This window comes from Misgurnus anguillicaudatus, chromosome 11 (assembly GCF_027580225.2).
Source record: "Misgurnus anguillicaudatus chromosome 11, ASM2758022v2, whole genome shotgun sequence".
Classification (NCBI taxonomy): Eukaryota; Metazoa; Chordata; class Actinopteri; order Cypriniformes; family Cobitidae; genus Misgurnus; species Misgurnus anguillicaudatus.
In genome coordinates this window covers 20,301,422-20,325,330 of record NC_073347.2, presented here as the reverse complement: position 1 = coordinate 20,325,330, position 23,909 = coordinate 20,301,422, and the positions used below count along the sequence as shown (strand labels likewise).

The following is a 23,909-nucleotide window of genomic DNA, read 5'->3' as shown; positions in this document are numbered from 1 at the left end:
TTTCTAGCAGAAAATGAGTCGCCAGTGTGTGTGCAGAAACATCCTGTTATTATACAAATCCATTAAATCCTTTACACCGCAACAGTCACACAAAACAGGCTGTTGGGAATCCCCTAGCAATGTGATGTCACATTGATTACGCCCCAAACATAACCACTCACAGACTCCGCCTTATGAGCGTGCAGTTCAACTTTCCGCCAGAGACACATGTTTTGATGTAGTACAAAGCACATGGGTAAGCTCTACCCCCTACTTTGCATACGGGGAGGGGAACAGAAGCTTTCTTTGCATTTAAAGAGAGACACACAAAAACAGCGCATTTTTCATTCCAGCCACACGTGGTCATGTTCAACATCATATAATGAAAGATCTGTGGTGTATTTTGAGCTGAAACTTTACAGACACATTCTCGGGATACCAGAGACTATTTTAATATTGCTGAAAACACCAAGGTTAGGGGCCCTTTAAAAGATGAGGTGGCTCAGAAAAAATAGTTTTTAAACGTGAAATTATTTCAGTTTATTTGGTCCCATTTTATAGTAGGTATCTTTATCTACAAGGTACTTGCATAAAATTAAAGCATACAGTGTGTTGTAGGCCAACCCAGAAGTTAGCAGGACACTTGTTTCCTCAACAAAAAAACATTCATTTTTGGATGATCGCTTAAAAATAAGCTCTGTGTTCAATAAAAAAGACACACATTTTGTCCAACACAATAATCTTTACAGATAAACAAAATTGTATGAATTTTGAAGTCTAAATGCATTTCCTAGAAATTAAAAGCTAACCGTAGGCTACAAGCAAACTACACCATGGTCACTCGAGTTCGACGTCATCGCCACCAAGCTTCTGACAACTCTTTCAAACTTTATTTAAAACATTTATGGATGAATCTTTGTTGGAAAATGTGCCCATATTGCCTTGTTTTTGAGATCTTCATGTGTGATGACGTTTAAAGGGGACATTTCACAAGAGGTTTTTGCAATGTAAAATAAATCTTTGGTGTCTCCAGAGTATGTGAAGTTCTAGCTCAAAATACCATATAGATAATTTATTATAGCATGTTAAAATGACCACTTTGTAGTGGTTGTCATTTTTGGGTGTCCTTTTAAATGCAAATAAGCTGATCACTGCACTAAATGGCATTGCCATGGTTGGATAATGCAGATTAAGGGGCGTTATTATCCCCTTCTGACATCACAAGGGGAGCCAAATTTCAATGACCTATTTTTTTCACATGCTTGCAGAGAATGGTTTACCAAAACTAAGAGGCTGTTTACACTTGGCATTAACATGCGTTTTCGTCAATCGGATCGTCAAACTTTCGACCACTTTCAACCACATGCAGAGATAGTCGAAAACCCTTTAAATCGGATTGCTTTTGTAGTGTAAACGCACATGTGGTTGAATGTGTTCAGACTGCCTTCTCTCCCATTTATCTAATCTGAGGTAACTGAGCAAAACGTTTTACGTCTTTTCTGACTTCTGGTGCGAACACACAGTGAACAGCGCTATTTTTAGGCTTTCATTGATAAAACTAAAGCGGCTGATCTCCGCAGTTTCATTTTGCAAGCGTGCGAAAGTTGCGCAATCTTATTTCATCAATTGCGCTGAAAATTTAGAGAAAGCTCTAACATATACATGTACAAAACACTGTGCAGCATCTTTACTTACAACACAAGCAGTGAACTCCGACATAATATTAGTTCACTTCCATATAAACTCATCATTACTCCGCTCGCGTTTAAATGACAGCAGAGAGACTTGACCACAGTCTCACAGACCAACCCCTCAAAGTGTTCAGGGCAGAAGTGGTCGAAAGTGGACAAAAGAGACAGATTTTAATACCAGGTGTAAACGTGATGTGTCTCTCTCGTCCACTTGTCGTGATCCGATCGACGAAAACACATCTTAATTCCAAACAGCCCCTAAGTTACTGGGTTGACCTTTTTCACATTTTCTTCTATGTTGATAGAAGCACTGGGGGTCCCAATTATAGCACTTAAACATGGAAAAAGTCAGATTTTCATGATATGTCCACTTTAAAGTCCCTGACAACATTTGTATTCCCATGTATCAACTTGTTTGCAACCACCCTTTTTAAGACATTTAAAAGCTTTAAAAAGTCACGATTGGGGGTATTATTGGTGTATTTTATGTCGTAGAATAAAACGTGAAAATATCTTGGGCTTGTGTTAGCTCAAGATCTTATTTAAGGTATTTAACCAAAACCCCATTCAAAAAAAACATTGACTTTGAGACAATGGAACCAGTGCTAAAATGATGACTTACTTTCGGGTTTTCCCTACAAAATACGTCATCCCTGCGGCACGCTGTTGTGTGTTATTACATTATACCTACATTTAAAGTAATCTGTATGTAATTACATTCTTTTCACCCTATCCCTAACCCTGAATCAAACCCTAAGCCTAAACCTACCCAGAATAACATACTACACAATAAGTGTATATATCCTCCTAAGACCCAAGCTTTGGTTTGTCTTTTTTCAGATTTCTACCAGCTATTTTGGGGTTAGGAAGAACCAATAAATATAATAACCAAATATTTTTCTGTAAGTATGAAGCAGTGTATTTGTCCACATCTGTATAAAACAGGTTGCAGTTACAAATAATTAAATATTATGGTGCAAACAACAAAAATGGACATCCAGGTCTTAGGAGGTTAATGTATATGTATATATTGTATTAAATGCTATTATTGCATTAAAGTATAATGTACTAAAGTATGTATGTAAGTACACAACGCCTAACATAAAGTGGCACTGTTTATTTTTTATTGATTATTAAAATGGATTGGGACATGATGACAGAGGCTGGAGCAGAACCCACAACTTTAAAAAACTTGCAACTGTTTTGCCTTGATTTGTGATAAAGGATTGTGATTAAGTACTTTTTAAGAATAAGAGATTCATATGGAAAATCCCTAGAACAGCAGTGAAGTTGACAGCTCCATATGGAGCCTGCATGGCTTCTCACTGCTCACTAATTGGGCTCCAATGGGAAATCATTTTTAGGCGTTTATCTTTAACTTGCAAAAAAACATGTCAAACTTAAATGCCACCACCCAGTGTGCTTAAAGCCACTTACAACACCATATCATCTCGGGGGCATTGTTTGCAAATGCTGCTCTAAATTTATTTCGGGAAAATGTTTTATTTTAGGTTTGCAAGTGGTTGTGTTCCTAGACTAATCTGTATGAAATGACAGGGCAGATGGGCTAAGTTAAAGATGGCAGAAGATTTAGCTAGACTCAGAAAGCTGACACATTTGGCACCATAAACACAATCTGAGGGCTCATCTATCAGCACACACATGGTGGGTCACAGGAAATGTGAACCTCTCTCTACAGTTTATATATATAGGCTGTGTTGTAAAGTGGTTCCTCATATACAAAGGTCTGTGCCTGCGTAAGTCTGGGTCTCCACCACACTATAATGATGAAGAGAGGCCTAAACATGTCACTTCTCACTGGACTTTGGGGCAACAGCAGTATGGGAGATTTAAAGGGCCCCTAACCTAGGTATTTTCAGGAATATTAAAATAGTCTCTGGTGTCCCCAGAATGGGTCTGTAAAGTTTCAGCTGAAAATACACCACAGATCTTTCATTATACAATGTTGAACATGGCCATTTGTGGCTGCAATGGAAAACGCGCTGTTTTTTTTGTGTGTCTCTTTAAATGCAAAGAAAGCTTCTGTTCTCCTCCCTGTTTGCAAAGTAGGAGGGAGAGTGCTTAAACGTGTGCTTTGGACTACATCAAAACATGTGTCTCTGGCAGAAGATTGAACTATGCACTCAAAAGGCAAAGTCTCTGAGCGGTTATTGTTGGGGCGTAATCAATGTGACATCACATTGCTACGGGATCCCCAACAGCCTGTTTTGTGTGACTGTTGCAGTTTAAAGGAGATTACACAAAGAAGAATATTCATTTGTATAATAACAGGATGTTTCTGCACACACACTGGCGACTCATTTTCTGCTAGATACACATTTAAAAGTGCATTTTCTAGGTTAGGGGGACTTTAATATCTATTAAAGGGGACCTATTGTGAAATTCAATTTTATAATGTGTTAGAACATCAATATGTGTCTGCAGTAAACAAACAGCCTATAACGGTAAAATATCTGCTCACTTCTTTTTTAATAATTCACATAATTCAAAACCTGTGTGGAGAAAAACACGGATTAAGATTCTCCCCATTGATGTGTTGAAGAGCATGCCCATTGTGTTTTCATACATTGCTTTGATTTGTTGTCTTGTCTTTTTATTTCCAACTCGATTGTATTCCCCTTAAACATAACATAAGCAACATGATGTGTATGTGATTTTATCATAAAAATTATTTAATATAAAAGTAATCTTTAGATTAAGCTAGATTTGTGTTATAGATTATTTATACATGCTTTTGCGCTTGGGTCAAAAAGTAAACTCCTGACAACAGTGTTTGTGAAAAGAAAAAATTAAAAACATTATATAAAACATTATATATAAATATATAATACATATATATATATATTATTATATATTAAATAAAACATTAACTATATAGAGGGTATGCATGTGACGTCATCATCGGCGAAAGTGACTGTGGTTACACCCACTGGGTGGCAAAAAGTTTTTTTCTGTTTTTTTTTATTTTGAAAATAGGTAATCTGCCACATATCAAATGCAACTTAGCAACTATTCTTTATCTATGGTATGTGTTTGTTTCTTAAGGTTGAGAATGCCTGTGCAAAGTTGGTGGATGCCGCGCGAATGTTGAGAACAGACCCATATTCAGTCCCTGCTCGGGATTACCTCATCGACGGGTCCCGGGGGATCCTCTCAGGCACATCAGACCTGCTACTGACCTTTGATGAAGCTGAGGTATGAATGGGAATGAGATTTTTTTGTCTATTTGTCATGATCCTGCCAGTCTGTCATAGTTATTCATAGTAGTTCATGGTCATGTTGCAGGATCGTGGCGGTACCCATGTTTTGTGTGGCAACACATGGCCTTTTGTTTGAGTAGTGTGCTGCTGTGTCTTGTGTCTGCCCCGCCCCCTTGTTTCCTCGTTAATTATTAATTTATTGGTTAACTCCCCTCACCTGACCTTCCCTCGTTATCTTGTTTAGCTTCTCCTATTTAAGGCCCCAGTGTGTTCTGGCAACATGATCTCACAAAGTTCCGTGGGATAGTCACGGAATTTTGTGCCCATTCCTCCGTGGCACCCCCACGGACCTCCGCATTTTTCTGTGGCCCTGCTACGGACTGTCTTTTTCCGTGGCATTCTCACGGATTGGTTACTCAACTGCTTTTTCCTATTTTCAAACCATTTTCGCCTCGGTCTAGGGTTAGATTTGGTGTTTGCGTTAGTATGTCACTGTAACTATTGGTTTATACAATTTTTTCTGATTTATTCTTTTATATTTTCTAAACTTTAAACAATTGTCGCCTGGCGTTGGGGTTAGAGTTGGGTTTGGGTAGGGATGTCATTTCATGTAAATCTAACCCTAAACCGAAGCGAAAATGGTAAGAAAATAGGAAAAAACAGTTGAGTAACCAATCCGTGAGAATGCCACGGAAAAAGACAGTCCGTAGCAGGGCCACGGAAAAATGCAGAGATCTGTGAGAATGCCACGGAAAAATGAGCACAAAATTCTGTGACTATGCCACGAAAATTCGTGAGATCAGGTTGGTTCTGTCCTTTGCTGGATTGTTTTTGGTTTGTCTGTAATATCTCAGTGTATTTTGAGAGTGTTCCAAGCCAAGCCAAGTCTTGTTAGTGTAGTCTATGGTTACCTATTGTTAACTATCTGTTCCTTGTTATATGGTTATGTCAGGTCTTTTGCCCCCTGGTGGGAGTTTCTGTTTATAATAAACCTTGTTTTGAGTTCACCGGTCCTTGCACTTGGGTCCCGTTCTCTGTGAACCATGATAGAACGATCCAGCCAGTCAGGGACCCAGCAGGTATCCGTGGACTCACCATGGACACTTATTGACTGTTTGCTTGTGAGGATCAGCCTTCTTCAGCTCCCGCAGTCAACTCACCCGTCTGCCCGGCCACAGCTACAGTCACAGCCGTCTGCCCGGTCACAGCTACAGTCACAGCCATCTGCCCGGCCACAGCTACAGTCACAGCCGTCTGCCCGGTCGCAGCCACAGCTACAGTCACAGCCGTCTGCCCGGCTGCAGCCACAGCTACAGTCACAGCCGTCTGCCCAGCCACAGCTACAGTCACAGCCGTCTGCCCAGCCACAGCTACAGTCACAGCCGTCTGCCCAGCCACAGCTACAGTCACAGCCGTCTGCCCGGCCACAGCTACAGTCACAGCCGTCTGCCCGGTCACAGCCACAGCCGTCTGCCCGGCCACTACCTCAGCGACCGTTGCCCAAGCCTCCCTGGACTTTACCCTTATGATCTTTAGTTTGCAGTTTTTGATTGTGTTGATCACCTTGGACTTTCTTTCTAGTTCATTTTATTGAATCTGTTATCTGTCATAGTCTGTATCATAGTCTTGTCTTGTCCATTGTCTTGTGTACCCCCTTGAGGAACGCCTGGAGGCGTCCCTTTTAAGGCGGGGATACTGTCATGATCCTGCCAGTCTGTCATAGTTATTTATAGTAGTTCATGGTCATGTGGCAGGATCGTGGCCGTACCCATGTTTTGTGTGGCAGCACATGGCCTTTTGTCTGAGTAGTGTGCTGCTGTGTCTTGTGTCTGCCCCGCCCCCTAGTTTCCTCGTTAATTATTCATTTATTGGTTAACTCCCCTCACCTGACCTTCCCTCGTTATCTTGTTTAGCTTCTCCTATTTAAGGCCCCAGTGTGTTCTGTCCTGTGCTGGATCGTTTTGGTTTGTCTGTAGTGTCTCAGGGTATTTTGAGAGTGTTCAAAACCAAACCAAGTCAAGTCTTGTTAGTGTAGTCTAGAGTATTGTTAACTATCTGTTCCTTGTTATATGTTAATGTCATGTCTTTTGCCCCCTGGTGGGAGTTTCTGTTTATAATAAACCTTGTTTTGAGTTCACCGTACCTTGCACTTGGGTCCCGTTCTCTGTGAACCATGACATATTAGAATGTGTCTTTTATCAGCAGATATGTTTTGCAGTTTTACTGAAGCTTGTATGTTGATTTAAAATTTTCTTTATTTCAATTTTGGTTGATAATATCACGTCAGGGAGATGTCCTATTACATTTTGGGTTGATTTGACTAAGATTTGAAAACTGAGTGTCTTAAAGGGACACTCCACTTTTTTATAAAAAAATGCTAATTTTCCAGCTCCCCTAGAGTTAAACATTTGATTTCTACAGTTTTGGAATCCATTCAGCTGAAGATGTCTTTTATTAACATGCCTTAGATAAAGACATTACTGGTGTTTAAGGCTAGGACGGAAATTAAAAGTTGTGATTTTCTAGACCTATATGGTTAGTACCTATACTCTCATTCACAGTGCCTGAAAATAGTCCCCTGCTATTGAAGGTTACTAAGGGAACTATTTTCAAGCACTGCGTAATATCATTGCACCTCCTTCAGCCATGTTAAGGTAGCAGAGTCCTTGATTATTACTCACCAGAATGAGAGTATAGTTCATAGCCATATCTGCCTAGAAAATCGCAACACTTAATTTTCCATTGGTCTTAGTACATGATGTAACTACAGAAGAGTCAAGTTTTAAATAGAAATTTTTTTCGAAACTCTTTGGTTATTTTTGAGCACGATGCTAAATGGTCTAATCAGATTCAATGGATTATGCTAAGCTATGCTAAAAGTGGTACCGTCGGCTAAATGGATTCCAAAATGGTAAAAATCTAATGTTTAACTCTAGGGGAACTGGAAAATTAGCATATTTTTAAAAGAGTGGAGTGTCCCTTTAAGGCTAGTCCTAGACTAAAACACATGTTTGAGCTGTTTCAACTGAAAATAACTTGCACTGCCAGATCTTAAAATATGCCAGGGCCATTGATTTGTCTCAAGATAAACACCAGTAATGTCTTTCTCTAAGGAATGTTAATAAAAGATGCTTAAACATCTTAATTTAACTAAGGCCTAGTCCTGGCTTTAGCTAAGCTTTGTCTGTAAAACCGGGCCTGAATGTGTAAGATGCTGAATGTGTATTTGTGTATCAATGTATTGATCTGAATCCAAGCATTTGTAGTTTGCATTCTGAATGTAAATTCCTTGGATCAAAGGTGGCTTTCAGCTTTTCTTATTACTTAACTTTAAACATACTGTCATCACTTACAGTATTAAGCAAACTATAGGCTTAATGTGATCCACATATCTAGCCTCCCATGTGTGCCGATGGTGTGGGTGGGCGCAGCATAATGGAGCTCACACAGTGCACATGATCTGAAGAGCTGCTGTACACACAGTACGACTTCTATCAGCGCCAGTTATTTTTGAAGTTTTTGCAAAGCTTCTGCAAGTCACAAGATTTCTAATCACGTAGATGTGCACACTGTAAATGTGTTTGTTTGTTCCAAAATGTAAAATGCCACCTGTAAACATACAAAACTACATTTAATGCTAGTGATCTTTATACCACTACAGCAACCACAGAAATGTCTGCTGTGTAATGAAAACATGTGACTTTTCCAAGACCGCTAATGCAATGTTATCATCAGATTAGGTAGCGTGTGGTGTGTATGTATCTACTTGGAAGATATTATATCATCAGTTTGTGGTGAAAGCTGACTCTGAGCTCTATTAATAGTCCTGCTATCATCTTTCTCAAGGATCTGTGCTGTTTACTGGGCATGATGTTATGGTGCTATTGTGGGATTGCTTGTTTATGGCAGAGACCTATAGGATTAAACATTACACTAAAAATGAAGGCCATATTTAAACGATTCCTCATTATGTTCTTGTTCTCTGAATGCTTAATTTATTTATTTTTAGGTGCGTAAAATTATCCGTGTGTGCAAAGGTATCCTGGAGTACCTGACGGTAGCAGAGGTTGTGGAAACCATGGAGGACTTGGTCACTTACACTAAAAACCTGGGGCCAGGTGTGTCTGTTAACCCTTTTATTTATCATTCTCATGCGTTAATAAAGCCAGGTCTCATACTTCCTCGAAGAAGTTATTTTGTGTTAGATCTTAATCTTATCTGAGGCTCAATGACATGGATTTTTTGGGCCTATAATTAACATCAGGCCTATAATTTATAATTTAGATTACATGGTAATATTTTCACTGGCTCAGCAGTTTTTGTAATGCATATATATCATATCTTCATATATATATATTAAATAAATAAATAAATAATATATATATATATATATATATATATATATATATATATATATATATATATATATATATATATATATATATATATATATATAAAATAAATTTATTTATTTATTTAAAAATATATTGTCTGTCATCCTTGTTTTGATTTGATTTGTTTTTTATTCGTCAGGCATGACGAAGATGGCAAAGATGATTGACGAGCGGCAGCAGGAGTTGACACATCAGGAGCATCGTGTGATGCTTGTCACCTCCATGAACACAGTAAAGGAACTGCTGCCTGTGCTTATATCAGGTGAGAGAGCTACTGGGCAGCAGCGCGCGTGCAGTCTCTGCGTGCCAGCCGTTGATATGGCAACATTGATAATTGCAGTCATTTAGCTGCTTGTGTCTTGCAGGGAGGGAAAGATTTTCCCTTGCTCCACTTGGCTTTCTGCAGTTGGCTCAGCGATAAATATTCAGGTTGTTTGGTGGCTCATTTACGGCAGCGGTGAAGCTTTTAATGGCCGTGTTTGCAAATATTGCAACACATATGGCTATAATTAAATAGCCAGACTCATAATATGTAACCCTGCCTGTAAACTCCAGGGTTAAGTCTCATAATCTAATTATTGATTTTAATATTTGACATGACCTTACTTATATTATAGATATCAAAAGTATATTTTTTACAGAATGTTTTTTTAAATTATGTACTGTATGATTTTATTTAAATCACCAAAACATTATGTTAACTGGGTTTTGACCGATTGGTCCACATCAGGGGTCTCCAACAATTGATAGTGCAATCTGGAGGTCTACATTCTTTACTTGTTAAAGCTCCCATAATACAAAATGTTTTTGCGTATCTGATGTTAATCTGGAGTACCTATAAAGTAGTATTACACCCTTCATATCTCCAAAGAGTTTTTAGTTTTATCAGATTTATAAAAGACAAATCAGCGTTACCGATTCTTTACGATAATGTACGAAAAAATTTGGAAGGAGTTACTAGCTGCGGGAGGAGCGAGTCATGGTCATGTTACACTTTATACAACACTGACTGGATAAGTTATGATTCACTACATGTTTGCGTCATTTATATAATATGCACTTACCTACACAGCACAAAAGTCTTACTTACCGCATTCAACTCATGACCCGGTTGGGACTTTTCAATGAAATCCGGTGGTATACAAACACACACGCAAAACTCCGCTGCTACCGCAGATAAACAAAGTATATCCATTGTTTCCATAATGCTGGCTTACTTATCCTTACATCTAAAAACACACTTCTTCTTTCATGCCATTGTTGCGTCACGTGAAGTGATGCCTTTAACTTAGCATTCTTGATTCTCGCTCTCCCGCTGATTGACGTGTGGACATGGTTTTCCGGGGGAAGTGCCCATAAAAAGAAGTGATATGGCTTACCCCTGAAACATCAGCTGGACCCGTATTCGAAAAAAAACTTTCCAAAACTTGTTTGAACTCTGGCAAAGTGATTTTTTTGACACTTTGCATTTGTTTAGCATGAGGAAACAACTCTTTAACTGTGTTAATAAGTCAGAATGCATGAAATACTGTTGAAACCCCCCCCCCTTTAATTTAATTTAATTTTACTTGTTGATATGTTTAATCATTGTTTAAAATGTTATCATACATAAAAGAAACCAAACTGATTTAAAGATATGTAATAAATAAATATAAAAATTCAGGCTATTAATTGAATGTGCTTTGGTGGGCAACTCCATGCTCCATGCGGGCACCATGTTGGAGACCACTGGTCTACATATACAGTGTGAACGCACTGCACACAATGCTGCCAATTTGATGTATAAAATATTTCCAGATTGTTCTTAAAAGTAGAAATTTAACATAATCTTTTTTCTTATTAAATGTCAGCCATTAAAATCTTCGTGACAACCAAGTGCACTAAGAGTCACGGCGTGGAGGAGGCCCTGAAGAACAGAAACTACACATTTGAGAAGATGAGCGCTGAGATCATTGAGATCATCAGAGTACTACAACTCACTTCATGGGATGAAGATGCTTGGGCCAATAAAGTATGACTCCTAACACATGCAAACACACATGCACACAAACACACTCAGGCCTTGCTTACTCTTGGTATTAAGATCTTTCTAGGCTGATACATAATTGATTCGGTCTCCTTACAGTACATTCTCAAATAACTTATATATTTATGTATGTTTGAATATTGTTAAAATCCAAATCTTTAGTATTTTTACCTATTAACAATGATTTTCAGTCAGTTACAGTTTTTTTACAGTACCTACTAGAACAGCTTGGTTCATCTTCATTTTCTAGAGAAACTGTTTTCCCCCTGAATGAATTCGACACACCCATCCAACCCGCTAATGTAATCTGTTCCATTTCCAGCACTGTTCACAGTCAGGCTTAAAATTCGGTGACTGTGTGATATGACAGTCCTAATAACCAGCTAAACCTATATACAGACATGGCAATGGTGCTCGACAATTAGATTAATGATCTTCAATTTAATATTTCACAGTGACAAACTCATTTGTAATGCTACATTTGATATCTCGTTCCTGACTGATGACACCCTTCGCTTGCTTAGCATGCATAATAAATATTTCCATATGAAATCACTCTACTCAAAATGAGCTTTCATTTACTTTGCTGTCACCTCTGTTTTCTGTTTGCCCTGATATATCTCTTTAAACTTGCTTTTCTTTTTGTGCTCTCTTTCTTTTCTGTGTCCTTTCATTTATTTTCCCTTTCTATAGAAGGTAAGCTTTCCTATCTCCCCTCTGTAATGCGACAGATGCATGCCAGACCATTGTGTTGCCAACAATGTGTGTGAGTGTGTGTTTGTTAGCAGTCGTCCACGTTTTTTTTCTATTGTTTGTTAGAGGCATTTTTTCAGCTTGTAACTTATATCCCGATGTGTTCAATAAGGAATTGTGTTTTAAAAAATCTTGCACAATAACAACAATAAAACAACAAGTGCAATTATTTTTTTGTTGTGCCAAGCTACTGTCACATTGTTTCATCCTCACCCTCTTCATGCTCGCCCTTTCAGTCTCATCTTGTACCTCATTTAGACCTTCTGTCTCTCTGTCACTTTTCTCACAGATAATCACTAATGTCTGTCTCGGGATGTGACACTCTTAACACTTGATGTCTGTCTCTGTGGTTACTGCTGAACACATTTTGGTTTACCTCTGAATGCAGTTTCACCAGATAAACCTGCTCTTCTGCTCTGCCTACACATATTTTCCACAAGATTGTGGTTTATTTATTGTGTTGACATTATTGAAATAAGAAGATGGGACGTATCGATCGAGGGGGTCTTCCATTTTTTAAGTTGCACGTACCTGTTAGTTTACATCACAAATCGCTGCTGACTTTATAGTTTTACAGGCCAGTATTTAGGGGTGGTATCGAGTTTTAGTAATATATTGGTATTTTGCGGGTCTAATGGCGCTTTTCCATTGCATAGTACCCCACTGTTTGGTTTGAGTCGGGTCAGCTTACATTTGGGGGCTTTTCCACTGGGTGCAGTATGTAGTACCCGATCCTTTTTTTAGTACCACCTCGGTCGGGGTTCCAAGCGACCCAAGCTGATACCAAAATGTGATGCGAAAACACCGTAGATCACAGTCGAGACGCAAATACATACAAATACATGCACACATATCAGTAGCCAAGCCATTTAAACTTTTAATTTATTGAAAAAATAAACGTAACTTGGGGAAAACGTTGTAAGAAACATTACACTTAAGAGAAATATAGGGGAAACTGACTTTGACAGAACACCGGATCCATAAAAATCACAGTTTAATGCTAAAACACTTCACACCCCTATTGCGGAGGTGTCACTTTCTGCCACCAGTTGACAAAAAACGTCATCTCTGTTTGCAAACACGCAAAAGGTCTATTAATTTTCATCATAAGCTATTTTTCCATCTTATAAGGTTTTGACTTGTTTGTAAACATTGATTACACTTTGTAGAAGATACACTGTATATCGCCATACATGCCAAAATTACAGCAATATGAATTTAGTTCAATATCATCCAGCTACTTGGTTATTGTCAGTTTTTGTGTGGACTGGACTTTTCTCTAACCATTTTTAAAATGTTATTTTAATAGTAATTGATCTTATTTCATCTTTTAATGGAACCAATGTCCTTCGTAAAGCTTTGCTCTTAGCATTGGGTATGCTGGCTTTTGTCACGGGTTGAAACTCAACCCTGACTGTGGGCTCCCTTGTGCCCTCTGAGTGGATTGATATGGTTATTGCTCCTCGATTCCCACCAACACTCAAAAACATTACAGTTTTACTCCATTTGCAGGGAATGAATTATGAAAGAAAAGTGTCGGCAGTTCCTGGCTCATTTATTTTATCACCCACACTGTAATCATAAAATTCCTTTTTATCATTTTTTTATAACCTGTTTCCTAATTCACTAAAAACCTTCCAGGGGTTCATTTGTAATCTGAATAAAGACAATAACCTCGGCGCATGGTTTTGGTTTAAATAGTCCAATTTAATTTTGACGGCCAACTTCGTAATGCTGAATAATTTTGGAGTATCTTACTTTTGGAGCCCATGGATAAAGAATGAGTTGATTTTTATTCTGCAGCAGCCAGCAGCCATTGTTATTCCCCACAGCAGGTGCCTTCACGATCTGTCATCAGATCAGAGCATAAGCACGGTGTACATTCAAGCACTAAATGTTCTGTGACTCTATCATTAAATATTGAATAGGATCAGATGTTCTGGCCTGGCCTGTATCTGAACTTAGTGCGCTTTAGTACCAGTAAAGTGTTTATCCCTTTTTGACCCAGCGCTGGGTCATATCAATTAATGATATCAATTCTTTACTTTTTTGTTAGACATCAAATGATGGTATTATGGTAAATCTAAGATAGTACTGAGAAAATGCTTTATTTGTTTGCTTGTGACCCAAGTTATAGTGTATGAATACTGAAATATATATTTATATTCTAAAATGTTTAAACATACTTTTTATCAGATTATATTTAGATCCTGTCATGATTTCACAATGATTTGATATGATTTCTGAAGTGAGAAGTAGATCACAGATAAAAACTAAATGCTTACGGCATCATTCTGGACTTTTGCAACCCCAGCTGACTCTATCCAATAATGCCCACACATAGGAAGTGACTCATCAACTTACAAATCATCCATCTTGCTGGACGTGAAATGTTTGTCTTGAAGGCAACAGTTACTGGATAGCAGGCAGGCAGAGGAAATGGATTAGGTAGATAATTTATTTTATCTAAAAAAATGACCTGTCCATTTTATTTGTGCCTACCGTATGCCTCCTACATTATCAGATCAATTAAGTAATGCACTGAGCTTACATGGAATCTACCTGCACATTTTAAAGACATTTAAAGGTGCTGTTTTTTCCTGTGTATTTGATGCTTTAATTGTGTTTACGGTGCACAATATAAAGCTCTTTTCACACAGACATTCTTGAAAATGCATCCTGGATTTTTCCAGGATCATTTGATTTTTTTTGTCACACTGCCAATGATTTGCAGGCATCTGGAAGGTCCCGGAAAAACACGTGACCTGTTGAAAGTCCTGCCCTATCTTCTACGCAGCCTCTTAAGTTTGCATATCGTCGCTGTCCGATGGAAACCATGTATGTCCATTTTGCAGATTTTGAGATTTTTCACGGATTGAATGTCCAGGTTCATTTCCGTATACAGTATGCTTCACATATCTAAATGGCCAATGAAAAGTTGCGAAATCATGTCATCTAATTTTCACGTATATCCATTTGGTGTCAAAGCTGTCAATAACGCCCCGTATCTCCCGCCCTGTGGAAGCATTTCGCCAGTCTCGTGAAGTTTCAGCGAAGCTCAGCACTGGATAGCCGAATAAACACAACCTGGTGAGACGATTCACGCGTTTACATGCATACTTTTCCCCTGCAGATCGGATCACAGATCAGAGTACACCACCCCCTTCAATACGATCCAAATTTGCATCCGATCGTCTTCAATCGTATTGATTAAGGTGTTTACATCAAGGCTTTTCAATACAATCGAGCCATCAATATTACAAACTGATTATTTGGTTGCATGTAAACGTACCTTCTGACTTTCCCTCATCGAGGTAAACATTTCCCCCCTGACGCCAGACGTACGTCTAGGAGTGGCAACATTACGGTAGGACTGTGCAAACAAAGTATCTGTCTAGCATTACCATGTCAGTGTATTGATTCATTGTCCCTTCATAGTTTGCAAGAGACAGTTAATAAATGTATAATTAATATTAAATAAACTAAGCGTATTTAATAAACCAAGAGGTAGGCTATTTAATAAACTGAGCGTATTCATTTGTCAATATGAAATGCGACTTGGCCATTCTAATTAATGATCGGAAGAACACGTATTGCCCACCATTACTGTAAAATATGCACGTATGTCCATTTAAACTCAATTTTGGTCAAATGTGGATTATATCATTACACTGGCAAGAATATGGTTACATGTAAAGATGCCGTACCAAGTATGACAACGCTACATTCAACTGCTTTTGAAATACAATGTTTTTTTCACTTCCTGAAAATAACCGTTTTGGACATACGTGAGTTTCATCAGGCAGCGACGATATTATTTATTATTTCTCTCTCCATAAACCACTCGCGTGCATTTTTGTTTATGATGAGACTATAAAGGAGCGCGTGACGTACCGTTCTATGCTTTAATACAGTTTTCAGACATTTCTCATCGTGATTGTTAATATGCACTTAAAACCCCTATTTTAAGGAGCTGAACGATATATCTTGTTGGGATGAGCGCGGGCATTTTTGTTTTGGATGAGCTCAAATGAGCATGTGACTAGGGATGTAACGATTAAATCGCGGTTCCAATTTAAAATGCCTGTCTGAATTCGGTTTTGAATCGCAAGGCTGCGATTCTTTGTTTCATGCACAGCTTGTGCGTGTACTACGGCATTTGATCAGTAGGAAGTCCTTATCAATCTAAAATCATTATGAGCCGGAGTCGTTTATAACGTGTATTTAAAAAAACAACACTCGTTAAATAAAACTCATTCAAAATATTGTTTATTATCATGAAAATACCTAAAACAATTTGAAGGACAGTGATATAAATATTCCTGTAGACATTTCCTGGGATAGCGTTTGCAATGCTACTTCTTCTGTGGCACAAAGGAAGTTTTTGCATGAGAGCGCCCCCTGGCGTTCGGATGTGCCGGGATTTCACCGTAATTTGTTAAAATTCATTCATTAAGAAAAATGTGCACGGTTAATCGTTACACCCCTACACGTGACGTGATATTCTTTTATGCTGCTGAATGAACTCCGCTTCAGCACAGTAAGTGACGAGCTAACTTACCTGATATCTGCGTCAGTCCAGTTTGCTGACATTTCTCGTCTTGAATGTTGTATTGCATGTAATTCCCTCATTTTAAAAAGTTGAACAAACTTCATGTTGCGATGACAAGCGTGTACGCGTGTGATTGTTTATGCGTATCATTTATCATTTCCTGATAAATGCTTCAATCTAGTTTGCTGACATTTCTCGTGGTGAATGTTGATATAGATGCAAATTTCTCGTTTTAAAGCGCTGAACCATAACTTTTGTTGTGATGACGCTCGCGTCCTCACTACGACATGCCCATTACAGCATTGTTTCGGCTTTTTGTGCACACAGAGGGTTTTCCGGGCATCTTACTAGGTCCTCTTTCTGGCAACGATCTCAGAAGATTTACGGGACGTGTTTGTGTTCACACAGACGCTTGTCTGGCAATTTTACGAGTATTTTCACATCACTTCTCTGTTCTATGAAGTTCCTCCTTTAGAAACACGTAACGAGTTCTAATTGTGTAGCTGGTCCAGTGTGTTGTGATTCGACAGCAGCTTACCGCACTTTATCTGGAAAGGTCACGCCAGATTGAGGAAGCTGTCATTAGCAAAAGTCCAAACAAAGAGCATTTGACTCTGGGATGAAAATAACAGCGTCTTGACGGCATGGGGACAAAAACCCTCTACTAACGCAACTCTTCCTCTTCTACATGGAAGTTCAACAAGGCCACGTCCCTTTTTGGCAGTTCCTGTGGGTGGATATTATCGTCATATACCTAGGAAGTAGAGGGCTGTAGTCCAAACCAGGCATTTCCTGTAGTCCTTGAAAAGCGAATTCTGTTAAAGAAAATCTATCGCTTGGCATTAAACTTTAAGTTTAATACTTTTACAGGGGTTATTTATGCTCTAATAGCAACATTACACACCAAAAATGGGATCACGAAAACGGCACCTTTAAATGGATATGCTTGTTGATCCGCGTACATTCGTACCGTAATGCTCCTACATGAGATGTATGAGATTGTGAGAGTTGCCGGGGTGGCGGCAGGAGCAGATGTGAGTGGTTTATTTCCTGCCCATCTACTTTTCCTGATTGGCTGTGACCACCAGAGTGTCTCCTAATGGAGACACCACAAGCAAAACAAGCCAAAACTATTATCAGACCTTTTATTGTTTGCTGTATTTTTTAAGATAACAAAATAAAACCTGATGGTTGCAGTGTGGTTCCTATGATGTTGTAGGTGACTAGTACATTGCTGTGCAGTAGCTTGCCTATTCCTTATGGTTGCTAGGGCTTGCTAGATGGTTGCTAGGTCTCCTTCAAGCCTTACGGGACTTTTTCCCCTTGTTACCCTAAGTCCTTTAACATTGAACAGTAACTGCACACCTCTTCTCAACAAGCCTTTTAGTTTCACATTATTCATGTTTGTAGCATAAGCAGTGTGGGACCAGTATTTAGGGTTTTATCAAAGCTCCTAACAATTAATTTTTTTTATATTTACACATTTGGCAGACGCTCTTATCCAAAGCAACTTATATTTGCATGCAAGCTTTACTGTTTGTGAATGTGTTACTTGGAAATTGAACCCACAGGAACACCAAACGCTAACCCTAAGTATGAGAAATGACATCTAATAACCACTATTTAACCATAATCAATCCTAATTCATTTTGACATTGAGCACTACAACACACAACACTGATGATTTTTATTTCAAACCAGTGCCCTTCATATGTCTTCCAACATTAGATGCTATTGATATGGTATTTTTTCTAAAATTGTCTCTGTTGAATGCATTGTCTGCACAGAGACTGCAGTAGAACCGTAAACACGTTTGAGTTAATGAACAGACGAGTTCTCCTCTAAATGTGTGCATGGTGCAAGGAAGTGTGAATTAGTGATAATGCAGCTTTAACAATGTGTTTGGGATTGAGAGAGGTACTATAGAGACTCTTCATGCCCTTCGTAAGGATGAAGATGGGTCGCTCTGTGATGCAGAAACCCCTCCCATTGAGCATCTACTCTCTCGTGTGAGCAGCATGTGCTGTAACCACTCTGATACATACAATGACACCTGCTGGGGAAATATGATGAAGACTGTATTCACTAACACACACTGTTTCTCCTGAAGGACACAGAGGCCATGAAGAGAGCGCTGGCAGTGATCGAGTCAAAGATGGGTCAGGCTAAAGGATGGTTGAGGGATCCTAATGGTCTGCCAGGTGACATGCAATTAATACACAGTATAAATATGTGTACCTGTACATACATGTATTAGTAAATTTGCTGAAAGTGAAAATGAAAGTTATGATGTCCTGTTGTAACAGTAACAGTGTTGACAATACTGTATGTAACAGAACTGACAGTCATACACAGAGATACACACACACACACACACCTTGGTAACCGAGTTTACAGTAACAGAATTGACAACTACTGTAATTCAGATAACAGAAAATCATAATTTTCAGCTACATAAGACACTTTTTACAAAACATATATTGTTATGTATTATCTTGTAATACATGACACTGAGTACTAGATTATTAAAATATATATAAAAAAAACTTAAAATCTTGTTGGTTCCTGCATGACCTGACCACAAAACCATTCATAATATCACGGGTAAATTTGTAGCAATACATTGTATGGGTCAAATTGTTGGGATATTAAGTAAAGATCGTGTTCCAAGAAGATATTTTGTAATTTTCCTAATGTAAATATATAAATATGTATTCATCATTAGTAATATGTGTTGATTTGGACTTTAAAGGCGATTTCTCAATATTTAGATTTTTTTTGCACCATCAGATTCCAGATTTTAAAATCTAAATATTGTCTTATCCTAACAAACCATACATCAATGGAAAGCTTATTTATTCAGAAAATTTCCCATTAATTCAATTCTATTTATATAGCGCTTTTCACAATTGAAGAGTTTCGTTGCAAAACGAGATAAATCCATTTTTTAACATTTTTGTCAAAACATGTTTATTATTATGTTATCATGTTATTATTTAGTTTTATGGTGCTACTTAGCTGTATTTTATAAGTTATGAAGGTTTAAATCAAAACAAGCCAACTGCAGTTGCATTGAAATTAATTGGAATGCACAACCAAAAAACGAGATTTCTGAACAATGAAAAAAAAGGTCGTTATCTCGTTTTGCAACGAAACTCTTCAATTTTAATTGTTTCAATTACACAAAGTTACAAAGCTAATTGTTTCAAAGCAGCTTTACATGAATAGATGTAGGGGACAACACAGAAAAATCGATAGGTAATATAAGAAGCAGAATACAGCGGCTAAGAATAAAGCGTACAAGCGAGCATAGTAATAATGTAACGTATACAGGAAAGTGCTAAGTTAAGCCAATGTTGGCTGACTCTCCAGGCGATGAATAAACCCTAGGAGGAAAACCCTATGGGAAAACTCCTAGGACGAGAAAAAACCTTGAGAGAGAGACACACACACACACACACACACACACACACATACATATATATATATAAATACGATAGGGATATGAAACGGGTAAGCGGATTAAACTGGTTCAGCTGGTGTTTGTTGGTCAGGCATCGGCTGGGCAGCACGTTGAAGGACAGTCAGTAGATCAGTGGTGTGATGACCTTCACAGCAGCAGGAACTGGGTCTGTTTGTCTCATTGCCCTCGGGGTCGAGGACGAGACAGGGAGAGAAAAACAGAATCCTATTAGCGTAGGGGCCGTTTGCATGTAATGCAAGTGTCAAACAGTATTTTGGTTTAGAATCCGCTCGGTTTCAGACAGGCTAACTATTGCAGCATAAGTATATTACCCAGATGAGTTATGTGAATGCTTTGTTCTGGACAAACGTACTATTGCGGGATAAGTATATTTACTTGACATTTTATGTGAATGCTTTTTTAAGGCCTGGTTTAGGACATTAGGACTGGTTTTGTGGTCCCAGGTCACATATGATATGTCATGCCTTTATTATTTTTTTTCCTTTTATTAATTAATATTTGTTTACCAGTGTACATAAATGTGTGTAATTTAAAGCAGTTTAACTTGACGTTAAAGTGTGTTTGCTTGCTCAGTTTGTTGTTTGTCCCGTACAGGCGACCCAGGAGAGCATGCACTACGTCAGATACTGGACGAAACTGGAAAAGTAGGCGAGCTTTGCGTGGGGAAAGAGAGGAGAGAGATCCTGGGAACAGCCAAGACCCTTGGCCAAATGACTGATCAAGTGTCAGATGTACGGGCCAGGTACGCCCACTTTCAGATACAGCAGAAGTCCAGTCAGACCTATGGGAGAGATATGGTTGTATCATCAGCCCATTATATTGCTGATTCAACCTAAGTAATTTCACAATTCAGCATTTTAAACAGAAAGCCAAGTGTCGCCACATATTCATAGTGCTCATATGAGGTGAATAATGCATTAATGCAGCTGCAAGCAGTTCGTAATGGTATTCATCATCCTTTATGCAAAACGTTATGCCTGTATGATGTATCTCAAGGGCTCTAATTAATTAACACTTTTTTAATGAACACATTTTAGATTTTGTTGGTACCTAAACCTCCAGGGATTATTTACCTCTCAGTGTTGAGTGCTGAGGAAAAAGGTGCCTTATGGGATGTTTTTACTCTGATCTTTCCATGTAGTTCATATGTTTATTTTATGTCAATTTAATACACTTGATTTATAGGTTACTCATGATGAGGACTTCTCTCATTATGACATATTGATACTATTTATATGCCGTTTCTCCAGAGGTCAGGGTGCAACCCCCATGGGAATGCAGAAAGCTCAACAGGTGGCCCACGGTTTGGATATTCTGGTGGGGAAAGTGGAGAATGCTGCCCGAAAGTTGGAGGCCCTGACCAATGCCAAGCAGGCCATCGCCAAGAGAATTGACACAGCCCAGGTCAATCGTGTGATCGTTTACCAGAAGCATAAATCTACTCTGAGGTTACTTAAGTGGTTTTGTATGTTAAACTTCGGTATTTGTGCTTTACCCATCATTTTGTCATTATCAAACAAATTCAGAATCTAGATAACAAACACATTTGACATTTCTAGTGGAAATGTGCTTACTAGAAATAAAACAAATTTAAACTTCAAAATTCATAAAAGTTGTTCATCTGTGAAGATTACCTTGTTGGACAAAACGTGTGTGTGATAAACTTTTGTTAAACACAGAGCTTATTTTTTTAAGTCTATGGGAAAATGTATGTGCTTTTAGCGAGGGAACAAGTGTCCCGCTAACTTCTGGGGTTGGCCTACAAAAATACGTCATCCCTGCGACTCTATTTGCTTAATGTTAATGCTATTAAATGCATTCGGGTATGACCAGGTATGATTTTGTAAGAATCGTCTTAAAGGGGCCATGTCACAAAACTTTTTTAAGAGGTAAAATAATCTTTGGTGTCCCCAGAGTACACATGTGAAGTTTTAGCTCAAAATACCATAAAGATAATTTATTATAACATGTTAAAATTGACAGTTTGCAGGTGTGAGCAAAAATGTGGCGTTTTGGGTGTATCCTTTAAAATGGAAATGAGCGGATGAAATGCAAACACTGATCACAATGATGATGATGCAATTGAAACTCAATTGTGCTGTGAATTATTTTCTCTGTGCACTAAATGGCTGTGCCGTGGTTGGATAGTGCAGATTAAGGGGCGGTATTATTATAAGAAGATCTCCTTATGACATCATAAGGAGAGCCAAATTTCAAGTACCTAATTTTTCACGTGTTTGCAGAGAATGGTTTACCAAAACTAAGTTACTGGGTTGATCTTTTTAAAAAATTTTAGGTGGATAGAAGCACTGGGAACCCAATTATAGCACTTAAACATGGAAAAATTCAGATTTTCATGCCATGGCCACTTTAAATCATAAATATAACAATTGTACCCAACTTTATTTTTATTTTTTAAATTTAAGTACTTGTAAATGCTGACTCATGTTTCTGTACAGAGCTGGCTGGCCGACCCTAACGGAGGTCCTGAGGGAGAGGAGAACATTCGTGCTCTCTTGGCAGAGGCCAAACGCATTGCTGACCTTTGTGAAGACCCTAAAGAGAGAGATGACATTCTGCGCTCCATCAGTGAGATAGCGGGACTCACTGCAAGACTGGTTGAACTTCGTAAAATGTAATTACAGACCAACAGTACATATGGCTAAAGTCCTGTAATTCCAAGAACATTCATCATGTTACCACTTTGAAAACACTAAAGAGGGTTATCAGTCAGGCCGGTATGTCATGTTTACAGAATATTATGTCTTTGATCAGCACATGCCGAATACATGATACACTCCTATCATGGTCACTGTTTGGTTGGGTTATGTAACCAAGATTATATACTTGTCGTGACATAGTTTATTTATTCTTACAGGGAGTACTAAAAAATGTAATTGTTATCTCATGTGAAGGGTCTGTCTTGTCCCACAGACGGAGATTCCTGATTTCCAAATTGGGTCATTTTTCCTACAACATGTTTTATGACATCACTGTAATTCACCTGCAAAATTCCTAAGCAGCTTATGCTTTGAAAACTTACTGAAAGTCAGGATGTTTGTCCAGTAAATTCCAACCATGAGCTTTGTGTTATTTGCCCCTATACTCTACCTCAACACTCCACCAACAGCAATGGCATCTAGTTAGATACATGTTTACTGTATTTCTGTCTTTTATTCAAATTGCATTTGTTTTGTAAAATCTCATATTCTGGTCTCTGTGTGTGGCACAGGGGTAAAGGAGATACACCTGAAGCTAGAGCACTGGCCAAACAGATCGGCACAGCTTTGCAGAACCTGCAGGCGAAAACCAACCGTGCTGTGGCCAACATGAGACCTGCCAAGGTTGCCGTCACTCTAGAGGGCAAAATGGAGCAGGCCCTGCGCTGGATCAACAATCCTGGTGTAGATGATCGTGGAGTAGGTGTGTGCCAGCAAACCTGCACAAATACATGCAGTCTGTATAAAGAAAACTGCTCATTTGTGATGTACCCTGTCTGTGAAATCCAGGCTAAAGTCCAGGACTAGGCATTAGCTATATTGAGTGCATAGAAGTTTGATTTTACTCATTGATTGGCTTTATTCAGTCAATAGTAAATATATCAAGGTTATATTTTCACAAAATGTTCTGTACATTATGTAGATTATTTTATGTAGAAAACAGTATATCTTAAACAATGACTTTAGCTGAGCTTTCACAGATTGGGTCACATATTAAAGTTCATATATGCCTTCTCTAGACAAAACATGAAGCAGCTTGGTAAAAGAACTGAATCCGAGTCATTTTGTTATGTAACAGTTTTGGTATCT

General features: G+C 38.4%; 1 protein-coding gene across 4 annotated transcripts in view; it reads left to right on the top strand.

The window, feature by feature from the left end:
* Positions 1-23,909, top strand: part of vcla (vinculin a) — a 52,183-nt gene that overhangs the window by 10,368 nt on the left and 17,906 nt on the right. For 2 of the 4 annotated variants that reach the window (XM_073873264.1, XM_073873262.1), the window contains exons 3-11: positions 4,737-4,886; positions 8,901-9,009; positions 9,425-9,547; positions 11,136-11,296; positions 18,727-18,817; positions 20,695-20,842; positions 21,351-21,504; positions 22,560-22,735; positions 23,333-23,523. In XM_073873264.1, the coding sequence (XP_073729365.1) occupies positions 4,737-4,886; positions 8,901-9,009; positions 9,425-9,547; positions 11,136-11,296; positions 18,727-18,817; positions 20,695-20,842; positions 21,351-21,504; positions 22,560-22,735; positions 23,333-23,523 (1,303 nt within the window). Of the gene's footprint in view, positions 1-4,736; positions 4,887-8,900; positions 9,010-9,424; positions 9,548-11,135; positions 11,297-18,723; positions 18,818-20,694; positions 20,843-21,350; positions 21,505-22,559; positions 22,736-23,332; positions 23,524-23,909 lie in introns of all 4 variants that reach the window. The other 2 variants (XM_073873263.1, XM_073873261.1) reach the window with 1 other exon arrangement.